The sequence below is a fragment of the Ictalurus furcatus genome, chromosome 13 (genome assembly GCF_023375685.1).
Source record: "Ictalurus furcatus strain D&B chromosome 13, Billie_1.0, whole genome shotgun sequence".
NCBI classification, from domain to species: Eukaryota; Metazoa; Chordata; class Actinopteri; order Siluriformes; family Ictaluridae; genus Ictalurus; species Ictalurus furcatus.
The window spans coordinates 10,500,803-10,514,913 of NC_071267.1; the positions used below are offsets into that span (position 1 = coordinate 10,500,803).

Sequence of the window (14,111 nt, forward strand, 5' to 3'; positions counted from 1 at the left end):
GTGTATTTCTGTTAAGTTATTATTGTGTCTTGTTGACTATATGTGAACATCTATTCTGTGAAATAGCTTATTCAGGGCAGTACTAAATAAACAAACAACATGTAATTTTTATGATCCCTCTAATTTTCCCCTGATTATTACTATTAGATTACATGGAATGTCCGCCACACAAATCCCTGCGCATTAGCTGCTGGATTGATCGTGCCAAACTGGCAGAAAGACCAAGCTGAGCTTTCGAAATTTTGAGCACCACTCATTCTGAACAGAGTGGACTGTGTCCACCAGAGAACAATAACTCAATGTGAACTGCATCCTCTTACTGGTGACAGTGTGGAAGATGTACAGTGGCACTAGCCAGTTCACAGAACCATCAGGCTTGGAGGCAGGTGGTGGTTAAATAGCACACATCTCCAGAAAAAAAAAAATGTCAGCGAAAGAAATAACAGTGTTTGTTTTTGTAGTACATGTGGTTGTTATCATGATAGACAGATAAACTTTATTTATCCCAAAAGAATGTGATGAGAAGTGAGGAGAAGAGTGATCCTTACCATTTTTAGGTGTTCGAGTAGGACTACTGAGACCCACATGGTTGTAGTTGTGTTGATGCGTGCCTGCAGAAGAAGCAATGACATGTCTGATTTGTTGGTTAAAAAAAAAAAAGGGAACCAAATCATGATACAAAACAAGCTCTTATCTAGAACATGGATGCCCAGATAAGAGAAATGGCCCATTAGGGGAAGACACAATCCTAATCATAATGAGCAAAATGGTCCAGCACACACAAATTACATGGACTAAAGAGCAACAACACGGCAATGGTGATGAAAATGTGAGTGCACTTTAAAATATTTAGAGCAATAACAGAGATTTATGTTCGACATGACAGAAGAGAGATGTCATGCAGAAACTGCTTCATGCACATCAAGTACTCATCTGCAGTACCACAAGCTGTATGGGTAAGAATGATACATTAGAAACATCATACATATTTATTACTCATATGTGTGCCATAATTAAAGCTAGCACATCTGCTCGCTTTTATGTTTGTACCTTTGGGGAACCTTTATTTTCTAGCTGTCACAATGTGTGTATGTGTGTGTCTTGGTGTGGTGTGTGTTTGTGTACACTGCAGAGAGCAGTATTTTGGAAGTGTTCAGGCTATGGTACCGCAGTGTGTGACTTTTGTGGAGGTTGGGGAGGGAGCGTGGTACGTTTAGTTCACTGTGATGTGAGCTGTGACGAATGGTAGCTATCCTGTGTTGCCAAGAGCGGACCAGTGAAATGCCTGTGATAAATGACTGCACTGTGGTATGGACCCCACACACCAATAATGGGGGTGTGTGGTGTTCTGCCTGTTTGAAATGAATTGCTGCACCATTCAGAAGTCAAAACAAGTTGGTTTATCCAAGAATTCTGGGTTAATTCTTTAACAGTTGTGAGAAATGTGGATATTTTTTACTGAACAAAAAGTATTGTTAATGCTATACAAGGATATATAATGTATAAAATACATTGGGAAGTGTTGGGAAGTAGCAAGCTACAAGTATTGACACTATTTTAAGTAGCTGAGCTATTTTCAAAATAATGTAGCTTTTCCAGTAACAAGCCACTTTTTCAACAAGTAGAGTGTAGCGTTTTACCTTCTCACACATTATTCATTTTTGAATCAAAGAAATCTCAATGTGTAAACTATTTTATAATACAGATTGTCCCAAAAGTCTCAATACAGTACACAGGAGAAACAGATATATATATATATATATATATATATATATATATATATATATATATATATACATAGATAGATAGATCGATAGATCGATACATCATTTATTTGTCCTCAAAGAGGAAATTTGTTTCCACCGTGGGTGCGTAGAAAAACAAACACAACAACACCATACATATAATACATATGATACATATATGTCCATTGTCCATAATACAAATGGATACTTTTGAGCTAAATGTCTTCCAAAGTTTTTCATACTTGGTTTATATATTATATATATTTTTTACAGAGGGCCTTTAAGAATGCCTTTGACAAAAGTATTGAAATCATTCTCGTGGCTGGATCGGGATGCTGCCGCAAGGTTGCAATGGACTTGAAAAGGAAACATGGCGAGCACATCACACACACACAATGCTGTCACCAAACTTATTAACCAATTCAAAAAGTCTGGAAGTGTTGCGGACCGACCGAGAAGTGGACGTCCACCAACATCCACCAACGAAGACACAACCGACATGGGGCTGGCAAACATACTCCCCTGTATGTATGGAGACTTCTGGGACACCCTGAATTTCTAATTTGTGTAGAATGCAGAAGGTGTTTGCCTCTTGTACTCTGGGAATAACAGCATCGTGCATCCAACTAGTGATTAAAACAAGACGATTGAACTCTACAATATCCATGGCCATATTTATCAAATGTATGGAAGATTCATACATACAGCAGATACACATTTGTTTGTAAACTATGCAAACTATACGGAAATGAAAAATCGACTTTTCACAAATTTAACCCCCAATTTAAAGTCCCATAAATCAGTCCATACAGGATTTCACTCAGTTGTTTAATAGCTAGCAACAGCCAATATGACATAACAAGCAATGATGGCAAGCATTTGCATTGTGGCAAACGGCCAAACACAGCTATTTAATTCAGTGTTATACAGATTACTATATACCCATTAATGTTAACTGGCCAGCTTAGTATTTCCAGAAACAAACTGAACTAAGAATGTGTATTAACTGTATCTCTTGCTTCGTTGATAAGTGTTGTTTTACAGATAAGAAATGTTAATGTATCTCACTAAGAGTGGTTTACAAAGATAAAAGTTAAATCCATGTTATAGCACTGTCTGCACAAAGCATGTACATTTTATCTGCAATTAAATTAGCTGCACAAATAAATATGTCACAGTTGTTTTTCCTCGGTTTGACAAAATAGATTCAGGGTGAAAAATGGAGCTAGCTACTTTTTTTTGTAATGTAGCTAGCTCCTTTATGTAAAGAGCAGTTCAGCTGTAGCTTAACTACTATAAATCATGAGTAGCTTGTAGATTGACAAAGTACAGTAGCTTCTTCAACACTGATGAGCTGAGTTAATAAATATATACCTTGCTAAGAGCGTGAGAAGCCTTATTCCTGAACAAATACACCATGGAAATACCTCAGCAGTGAGTCTGCTTCTACAACATCTGCTAAATGAAATCTGTTCAAGTTCAAGTGAAAAAGTTAAAGACGATTTAAGAGGCCAGTGCACTATCAAATTAAGTCACATATCGGACCAAGTGTGTGTGTGTGCTGCAGCACAGACAGACATAAACTAGATTCGTTGTAAGGCCTAATTAATACCAAGCACGGTCCAGTTGAGTGATCTCGCTTTAATCTGGGGACCAATTAGCCACTTTTCAGAGGGTAAAAGCGGAGCGCTAAAACCTAGCTACAGCCCAAGGTCCGTTACAGTGACCTGTCACTCTGTCATACTCTCGGCTCAAAAAAACAAAAATTCCAGGCAACAGGAGACAGTCGGCGAAGAGGGCAGAAAGTTATTAATAATAACTTAAACCACTCCAGAACCACTCCACTGCCATCTACAATTCTTTTCTTTTCCTGCACCTGGCAAGCTTGAGAATGTGAAAATTAATTGGAGGCACAGGGGCACACTGTTGTCTTTTGTTATGGAGATGCTTCCCATTTTGCCTTTAAGGCTATTCGGGTAAGTAGGCGGGCGGTAAAGTTTCAGCTTGTTTCATTCAGGCTCCTTGGAGAAAGGAGAAGTAAACTTTAGGTGTCATTAGGGCAGAAAGATTCACCCGTGCTGAATCCGGGAAAGTTTTGACCCACCGCCTTGAGTGCAAAGATTCCGAGAGATGTTGAATGCAGGATGGTTGAGTCGCAGAAGCCGTGCTGAACCCGCAGCATTATCGCTCCCTTGTTTCGCCACAAGGTCTACTTTGTTGTGAATCATGTACAGCCTACGTTGTTGATGGGTTTGGCCTTTCAAAACAAAAACAGTATAGGGAGCAGCAATCACTGATCCCAGCGCCTACGGGCGAATGAATCTTCACATCGCACGCATTCCTGCTTCACACCTAATACATCCTGACAACAACACTCCTGCCAGTCCGCATAATAATATCCAGATGGTACACCAGTGATTCAGTATTCTGACATTTCTGTTGCATATTCACATGAGGAAAATCTCTATCGGTATCACAAAGAGTGACAAATGTTGTATATGTAGGCTGTTTTACTGCGAAAATAGTGGTGTACAGGACTCTTTCACAAAGCAAATTTATGTTCATGTTATGAAAGTTCCTTGCTTTATACTTCTTTTATCCTTTCTGTCACCATTTCTGTCCAAGGATTTGTTTACAACAAATGCTGAGAGGCTTTTCGTCCAATATTGTTGCATAGACCTAAATTGAATCTAATTAAAATAAACAATACCCTCAAAAACATATATGAAGACATGTCTAGAATTTGCATTAGCAATGGCCTGAAAACTCATCAACAAAGACTCCTTTTATATGAAACCTTAGTAGTTGAAACAAAAACCTGAACTGAACCCTGTGATTCTTTTCTTGTCTGAATATTAAGCCTAAAAGGGATGACCTGGTTCAAAGAAGAAGAAAAAAATCCACAGAATTTAAGAGGAAGTAAATAAACAAGGTCATAAAAGAACATTTGCATGAACAGCTGTGTAGCCTCCAGTGTTGCAAAGTGCCCCCCTCTTTTCTCCCCAGATCACCCTCAGGCCAGGCCAGTGTTGTTTAGAAGCAACTGCAACACACAAATTGCCTCCTTAATAACCACAACATGCCAACCATCTGAAATTAGGAATTGTTCCTTTCCTACACTGTGTCTGATTAAAGATGACATTTTTTTTTCTTTCACTGAATGTAAAGATTAAGGTGCTCTGCATGGTTTAAAAAGACCATGAATAAAATAGCTGGTTGACCTTTAATGAAACATGAGTTTTAAAAAGTGGCTGGTGCTCAGGATATTGAGGTTTGGTGGTATGGATATCAGTGTGCCATGAGCAGGAGAGACCAGACCTAGAAGTCTTCATACATCCTTTTACAAACTTAACCTTTTTCATTTTTTTTCTCCCTTTCCACCATGCAAACAAAAAGCCTTTTAATTACCAACGCCGTGTGATATCCAGGGCAGGGCCAGGTGAGCTGCGGGCTCTGGCCACAGTGGGCATGTTGACAGGGCAAATGCAGTGGGCTTGCCCTTCTCCTGCTGCTCTGATGGACGGAAGAGCCAGGCAAACCGATGGGAGTTGGCATTTAGCGTCTGACAAAGAGAATTAACATTTACTTGCAAAATGTTAAATGCCATAATGGTCCGGCATGCAGATTTGGAGTAAAACTCAATGGTTTTCCAGGGATCATCAGGAATCAGAAAAAAGGAGGGTTCCTGAGTGGTGCAACCAAAAAAAAGTTCACCCTATCATCAGGAGGTTGGGAGTTTGAATACTGATGATGAGACAGCGATCCGTGGCTCAGGATCCAAGGAAGCATAATTAGCTCTGCTGTCTGGGTGGGAGGAGGGCATTAATCTGGATGGACAGTTCTGGGCTCATGTATATGGAAGAGGGGACAAAGGATGGCCTACACACATATATATATATATATATATATATACAGAACCCTCTAGAATTTTTGTTTTTAGCAGGGTTCAGATCCAGAGATTGTCATGGCAAAATATTGTTCTTGTGTTTCTTTAACCATATCTGTATTGATTTGAATTGCAATAATGCCACAGGAATTCCATCCATCCATCCATTTTCCATACCGCTTGTCCTATGCAGGGTCATGGGGGAGCCTGGAGCCTATCCCAGGGGACTCGGAGCACAAGACGGGGGACACCCTGGACGGGGTGCCAACCCATTGCAGGGCAGAATCACACACCCATTCACACACTATGGACAATTTGGAGATGTCAATCAGCCTATAACGAATGTTTTTGGACTTGATGAGGAAACCAGAATACCCGGAGGAAACCCCTGAAGCATGGGGAAAACAAGCAAGCTCCGCACACACAGGGCGGAGGCAGGATTCAAACCTCCAACCCTGGAGGTGCGAGGCAAACATGCTAACCACTAAGCCACCGTGCCCTCCCCTTTCCCCCCCCCAGCAAAATTGTCTGTGATCTCTGGCTGGGAGGGGCATAGTCTCGCTCCCCTGTGCATCACATTAATTCTAGATCATCGTGGGCTCCTGTAAGCTCCAGTAAATATGTAAATTACTCTGCCGAGTGATGCAATATGAGCAGCAGTTAAAAAAGATAGAGCTGGTTATCTTCACGTGTCTTGAATAAAGCAGGTGTTATGCTGGTTGATAGCTGTAGCATGTAGCTGTAGCTGGCTGGTGGGTGGGAGTTGGCAGATGACCAGAATCACAAATTGTTACAAACTGTCAAGGCTTTACAGCTTTTTTTTTTGGTTTTCAGATAGAGTAATAAACTGAAAATACTTCTGGTGTTTCTTGGGAAAGACAAAACTAGACTAAAATTTTGATTTATGAATGTTAACGCTTTCCTCCGAGGGTTCAGCTGTTCCGCTTACTTCTCATTCTATGTCACATAACATGAGAAGTAATTTGGTGGTTGGCTTCAAGTGTCTCATAAGCTGATTTGTGATAGGGAAGAGCTATGTAGGGGGTGGGAATTGGCAAAACTTCAGTCAAAAAGGGATTAAAAAAAAAAACAGAGTTAAGGCATTCCTCCAGTATCATGAAGGGCTAGGTTGTTGATGAAGCAGGTGAAAAATTAGCAATAATAAGCCACTGAAACATTTCCTAGCCATTTGCAATTGTATTCACTAATACTCTGGCAATCATGGTATACCTGAGGCAAGAGGCAGTAGATGTGAAAAAGCTTGATGTGTAAATAATAGCCTGGTCTTTCTTGTGAAGTGCTTGGTCCCACACTGACAAATGCATGCTGACAGCCTTTTCAAGTGACTATATAACCCATCTCCAGAGGTCACAGTGAGCAACACTTCCCTGCCTCATTTAGCAATATCACAGACCTGCAGTTATATGAAGAAGACTGACCCCATACAAACGCATGGGTGGACTTCCTGACTGGGAAGGCACATTATAGAGGAAAAGCTCACGGCACACCGTGTTTTCTTGTTTTTATTTCATTTCACTCAGGCTAAATGTGTTACATAACACCAGTAATGACATTATGAAACTTCAACATTTACATCAATCGAAAGATTTCTTTTCTTGTTGTAAATCACTGTTACACATACCAGGTTTCCTGTGGATCCCAGAGTCGCGGTCTTCTCTCGACGTCGAGTAGCGTTGAGTTGTTAACAAGGATAAGCACAGATTTATCTGATGTCTTCTTTTATTAACAAGAAGTAACATCATCAATAAAACTGTCTTTATCCTTGCACAGGTGTTTGCACTTCCTCGTTCTGAGGTGGCCAAAGCTTGTGTAAGAGACTTCAGGGAGACAGAAAACAGTCCAAAGGAACAGAGACACTATGGGGGAGTGAGTCAAGCAGAAGGGAGTGCTGGGCTTTTAATGAAAGAAATAAAGAGAATGAAAACAGGACAAATCTAATCGAGCGTCGGCACAGATCTACAAGGTGAGGGGTGAGAGTACACGGACGTACACAACCACCACAAACACAGACAGAGGCTAGCGTCAGGGGTCAAAGGGGAAAACACACTCAACCACACAGAATTGCCTTCCTACCATGGTGACTCTGAGACCGCATCGGCCACTGCCTTTCTCCTAGAAAACACAACCAAGCAGAGCGAGGCGGTGAGTGGGTGACCATCCAGCATACTGAGCACAAACACACACTGTAGAGAGAGCATTACATAACATCCAGCGTCTCCAAAAGAGGGCACTCCATTTGTTACATTTTCTGAGTGATCCTAGTTAAAATTCATCGGTAAATAAAACAATGTCAGCAAACAATGGCTTAATTAATTGAAAAGCATCAAATAAATCATGCAGTTAAATAGGAAGCAATGAAGACATGTCGAAGAAATATACCAAATTCTAATTAATGTTAATATTAATGTATCCAAAACAAAAAAATGCTGCCTACTAGGCTGGATTCTGAACAGGGGTTTAAGGCTACAGTGGGCACAGGCTCACCCAAACTGCACGGTTGAAGATTGGAAAAAGACCAGGTGATGTTTTTCCAATCTTCAGCTGAGCCTGCATCCACTGTAGCCTTAGATTCGAGGTCGTGGTTATGGCTAAAACGAATGGAACCTGACGTGGATTTCTGCTGTTGTGGCCCATCAACCTCAAGGTTCACCACGTTATGCAACATGTTAAGATGCTTTTCTGCTTATCATAGTTGTAAAGAGCGGTTATTTGAGTTACCATAGCCATCATGTCAGCTCAGACCAGTCTGACCATTCTCCTCCTCTCTCATCAACAAGGCGTTTCTGCCCGGAGAACTGTCGCTCACTGACTGTTTTTCATTTTTCGCACCATTTTGTGTAAACTCTAAACACTGTTGTGTGTTCAAAATCCAAGTAGATCAGCAGTTTCTGATTTGCCATCAGCAAGTCATTGAGATAATATTCTCCTCCATTCTGATCTGCATGATTTTATGCATTGCACTGCTGCCACATGATGGACTGATCTGATAAACACATGAATTCGCAAGTGTTCAAAGCTGACGGCGAGTGTATGTATATGTTGCTAATCTACGTATCCCACAGTCCTGTGCATCAGCCGGCCTGTAAAAAAATGGCTTGGAAAACAACAGCAAGAGAGGGAGCAGTTGTGGACAGAGAAGTAATTTGTAATTATTCTTGATGTAAGATTTCATTTCTAGTGAGAAATGGTTGGTATAGTCACAGAATATTAATTTTATTTTCCCTAATACTGGTTTTCATCACAGATATTTAGTTAAGTCAAGTAATGTGGCAACATAATCTGCCTTGGAAGCTTGTCTCAAAATATTTCCTCAAAAGGTACTTTATAAGACTGACTTATGACGTCATAGACACACATAATAAACACAATAAAATCCAGAATATCTGTCAATTTTACAAGTCCAAAAACTGTAACTGAATAACTGTAGTGCTTGGTCTATTAAAGGAATACTCCATTGTTCCAATACTTCAAGATAGAAAACACATTTACACAAAACGCGCTTATAGTGGAACTCTAAGAGGGGCATGTAATAAACATTTATGCAAAATATGTTTTTGTAGAGCACTTTCATGAATGTTTCAATCAAAGCTAGTCTAAATTAGGCTCTAAATCTGTGAGATTTTTTTTTTCTTCTTCCTGGGAGGAATGCATGATTATGCATTACAAACATAGACATACAGTCAAGGAAGTGCCTCAGTTTTGGCAAGATTGCTCATCAATACAACAAAACTTTAAATAAAAACAGAAATAACTTTTATTGTATTGCTCCAGTCCTTATATAAAAGTTTTCTCATTGTAAAACCTTTATTGTGTTAGAGTGTAATGACAGAATTCTGCAACTGCCCTTTGACTTCCATTAAAAGTGAGTTTTGAGGAAACAGTTTCAGTTCTTTTCTCAGTAAAAGGAAAATTATTCAAAAATACCTGTCTGTGGAAATAGCCCATGCAATACAGATGCAGCAGACAACGTCATTGGAAAAAATAGTGGAATGTTGCTTTAAATGAAAGCTCCAATTTGAAGGTCCGGGTTGGGTAAGCTATGGTTTCCATTTCTGCACTTTTTTTTTGTACATTTTACAAAGGGACATATATAATTATTACATTATATACTATAATAAGATATAATGTAATATTCAAAGCCGATCATTTGTCAGTCAGGATATTTAACAACCTGTAGCATATGGTAAAAATGTCATCATGCTCCCAAATGATTAATGGGATCCCATTAATCTCTTTCCAAAGGGTTTTTATTGTCTTCTTAAATAATGGGTGAGGAAAGGACAAGATAATAGCTAACTTCACTTTTCACTAGGAGACTCTTCAAACCTGAAGATTTCACAAGTAGCACCATGAACTTGCCCATATCTGATTTCACCAGGAAAACCCTAATTAACCCATAAGCCTGCCTCATTTTTCACATATCACTTTATTATAGTACCTCTGATTTTATATGAGGAGTAGGAGGCTGTTGAGTGGGAAAGTGCCAAATGACTACATCTCTCTAAAGATGGTTCATGGTCTTCAAATGTCAGTCCATGCCTGGCTGAAATCTGTACTCTCTCCTAATTAAAGTGCAAGACAGTTTAAAGAGACAGAAAGAGAAGGAATGACAAGAAGCGCCTACGTGGATGTTCTTCACCAAGTCGTGAAAGACATCAGGAGAGAAGATGAAATGTTGTGAAGATGCAACACTAACGTGATATTACTGCAGGCTAGCCAAAGCCCATCACTTTGATCCCTTACTATTAATTAAACATTTGCAGTGCATAGCCATCACTGCCTGAGAAACGGGGGCAACGATTTCTGCACAGGAGCCGGCTAATCAGAGTCACAATAGCATCCCAGAACAACAATCTAGCTGTATGACAGCGGCAGCATTACACCCAAGCAAAAGTCAGCTGAGCTTCTGCGCTACCGTTCAAACATGTCAGCTAATGTCAACTTCAAATCCGACTTTCCTCTAGGTTAAAAATGGACACTGCTCATAGCAGGGGATCCAATCTAGATGATTCATTGGCTGATTTGGATGCTATGATGTCACCAGGCTCCAGGCATCCCCAGAGAGCACTCCAGCCCTGATCTCAATCAATCCTAGCAAAGATTTTCATTTAGATTGCAGTCCAGAGTGAATGGTCTTATAAGGGCTCAGCTTCTGTGTCGTTCATACCAGCAATCCATGCTGAGGTGGTGCATTTTCATGAGATCACTAACATGGAGTTAAGCCAGAAAGGTATTATTGCTGGGTATAATCTGGAGGATTAAAGCAAAGAAATGGAGGGTGAGAAAACATTAGATTCACACTGGGAATCTATTAAAGCAGCTGTATCCTGTTCAGGTCCTGGAGTTTCGAGCTTTTATCGCTCAGAATGAACTCATTTGCTAATTGGCATGTCCTTCATGAAATTATTTGAGTCTGTCAGAGTAATCTGACACTATGCGCACTAATAGCATTGCCTTCCAAGGACACAACAATATTAGATTTGGATCACCATTCTGAGATCCAGCACTCGACTGTGAATCCGGTACTCTGTAAGGGTGTTACTATACACAAAATTCAACTTTGATTCAATACAATAAGGTGGTGTCTGGATATGATACATTTTCAATACAGCCAAAAAAAGCTAAGCCTGAATATGTGCCTCAGGTTTCCTTTTTAAATAGGTTAAAACGTTCAACGTTATAAAAGCACAATACTAATAATGACATAATTATCACACAATGTTTACGTGATCCATTCAAACTCATAGCAGTATATTCTAAACAAACGCTGTACATTAAAATGTAAGAAAATTAAACATAGCTAATTAAATATTAGCTCTCTGGACAAACTTTCACAGGTGTACAGGGTTGCCAGGTCTCATCAAACTTTCCACTCCAACTATATCTCAAAACCTGCATGAAAGTAGCTTAAAGGTATTGGATTTTTTTCTTTCTTTTTTTCTCAGTTTTGCACCTTTTTCCGCAACTCAGTCCTCAACCTCACCCCATAATTCCAAACTAGATCAATTGGGCAACACTGCTAGTGACTCTCAAGGACTGTGTCTGAAGTCACATAGCTCTCTGTAGCTTAAACATTATATTTGAATCCTGCGTTCTCCACTGTACTGAGTGGTTTCATATCTGCAGCTATGAACTTCCCAATCCCCACAAGGATTTTCTTTAACCCAGACTGAAGCAGACAGAGCGATAGAGAGCGAGAGACTCTTGATATTTCCACCTACATCATCTATGCAATGGTATTAGTGGTGACTAGTATGCTAGTACTCTTATGTGCTTGTATGCTAGTGTATTAGCTCATAAACAACAGCATGTTCAGGAGAAGCATGCTTTTTTTTTTTTTAAAACCCCCTCAAGCTTCTTCTGGTTCGACATAAAGATTAAGCTACTTTGTCAGAGGAAGTGGTGTGGCCTTGATTAAGTTTTAATGTTTATTACACCTCAAGCAATACAAGTCGTTTTTTTTTTACAACGAATAGCCTACTGTAAATGTATTATTCGATATGCTGATGTATCAAATTGAGAACCCATTATCAAACGATATGATACAATACAATACACTGTACTGTTACACCCCTAGTACGCTTTTCCTTTTCTCCAAGGTCAGGTTGAGTAAAACTGCGCCGAATCCTCATACAATCGTGTTTGATTGTGCTTTGCATGTATTTTGAGGACGGCGGGAAATGAGAAACCAGCTGAAAGCAGCATTTGCTTTCTGAGTTGGACTGAAGTTCAATGACAACTCTTATCTTACATCTGAAACAGCTACATCTCCATTTAAGCTACAAAGCCCCTTCAATCCATTTCTCTGATGGTTGGTGTAAGCATTCAGAGTCTATGACCGCTGCCTACTGTCTCAGAAGAAAAGGCCTGTCTGTTTTTTTTTCTAAGCTTCTTTTGTCTCTGCCATCAGAGTTTTAAGCATCTAAAATCAACATTTGCTGAGATAAGCACATGGGCGCAGTAATAACTCACATTAATTAAACATCCTGAGCAGTGGCAGGATCGATGGGAGCCCTTTTGTTCTGAAGTACTGAGACTCACTGTCATTAGCATATTAACAAATCAAATCAAGGAGCAATGCCAGACTGAGGCAGGTAGTGTCTGGAAAGAGAGAGAGAGTGAGAGAGAGAGAGAGAGAACTGAAGTATGTAGGACTGGCGTGACGTCCCACTGAGAGCGATAGGCTGCTAAGTGCCTGCTCCATCATCATGTCAGCATAATAAGTAACATGTGAGGATGCGTTTAAATGTCACCCTCCCCACACTCAGGTAACTAAGTAATATGCAGTAAAGTGAGAGTTGTGTGAACAAAAGCTCATTCCTGACTGCAGAGGAAGCCAAAGGTCTGATAGACTTTGGAAACTGAAATGCAACAGTGACTCACTGTGATTAGACAGAAGCACAGCTTGAGTCCTCTTCAATCTGTTTACTTGCTCTTTCACTCAAGCAACTTAACCGAATGTGTGTCTGTTTCAAAAAATCATTTAGGATCCATTAGACAGATCTGCCTAGTGGATATAAAAATATATCACTTGTGATAAATATGCAAGTGCAAATGCAAATGCAAAAAAAAAAAAAAAACCATGAACAGCAGTAATGCTGGTACACTGAACCTTTAGGTTTACTGTTTTAAATCCAGACACCACATGTAAAATATGTTCCATTATTAACTAAATACAATATATAAAAAGACAACATGCTACCTAAACTTACCATTAACTTTGTTGTATTTTGTGGATAGAATTTCAACAGGTGGATTTTTTTCATTCTCTCCAAATAGCAGAGAAAGCTTTTCCCCAAAACATTGTCATTTAGACCATTTATAGTCAATTAGATTAAAGTATCTTACAGAACCAGACAGTTTTTTTCTGGAGATTTTGACTATTGCACTTGCTTTTTATTTTTATTTTTGCAGCAAAACCCAGCAGCCTTCATTATGATTTTCAGACCACTCAAAAGTGGTCTCTTATGTAATATTCTGCTTTCTTTACTGACATACAAATGTTTTTCTTGAACATTTCATTTTGTGCTGGAAAACTAAAATGTTGGGAAATTTATAATGTTTTTGTACTGACTTGATAATGTAGAAGTCATAAAACAAAAATCTACAAAATCTATAAAGATTTCACACGCTAGATCGTAAGACTTAAAGCCAGAGTTTGACTTTGGCAGCTTTACTAATATCTTTAGTCTTGATTTATAAGGTCAATTGATTCAACTGTATTTGCAGAGCATTTTTAGCTAGAGTGATTGTCACAAACCAGATTTACAGAAATCTGTATAGCGATTATATATATATATATATATGTATATATATATATATATATATATATATATATATATATATATATATATATATATATATATATACAGCTTGTGTAACAGTGTAAATTTACTGTCCCCTCAAAATAACTCAACACTGTACTTTACAAACTGTACACTCACTACTTTACATTGTAG

The 14,111-nt window shown here is 39.2% G+C and overlaps 1 protein-coding gene across 3 annotated transcripts in view; it reads right to left on the reverse strand.

Moving 5' to 3' along the window:
- LOC128616815 (protein shisa-6) overlaps positions 1-14,111 on the reverse strand; it is a 55,552-nt gene that overhangs the window by 9,674 nt on the left and 31,767 nt on the right. For 2 of the 3 annotated variants that reach the window (XM_053639631.1, XM_053639629.1), the window contains exon 4: positions 549-611. In XM_053639631.1, coding sequence (XP_053495606.1) covers positions 549-611 — 63 coding nt within the window. Of the gene's footprint in view, positions 1-548; positions 612-7,725; positions 7,765-14,111 lie in introns of all 3 variants that reach the window. The other variant, XM_053639628.1, reaches the window with a different exon arrangement.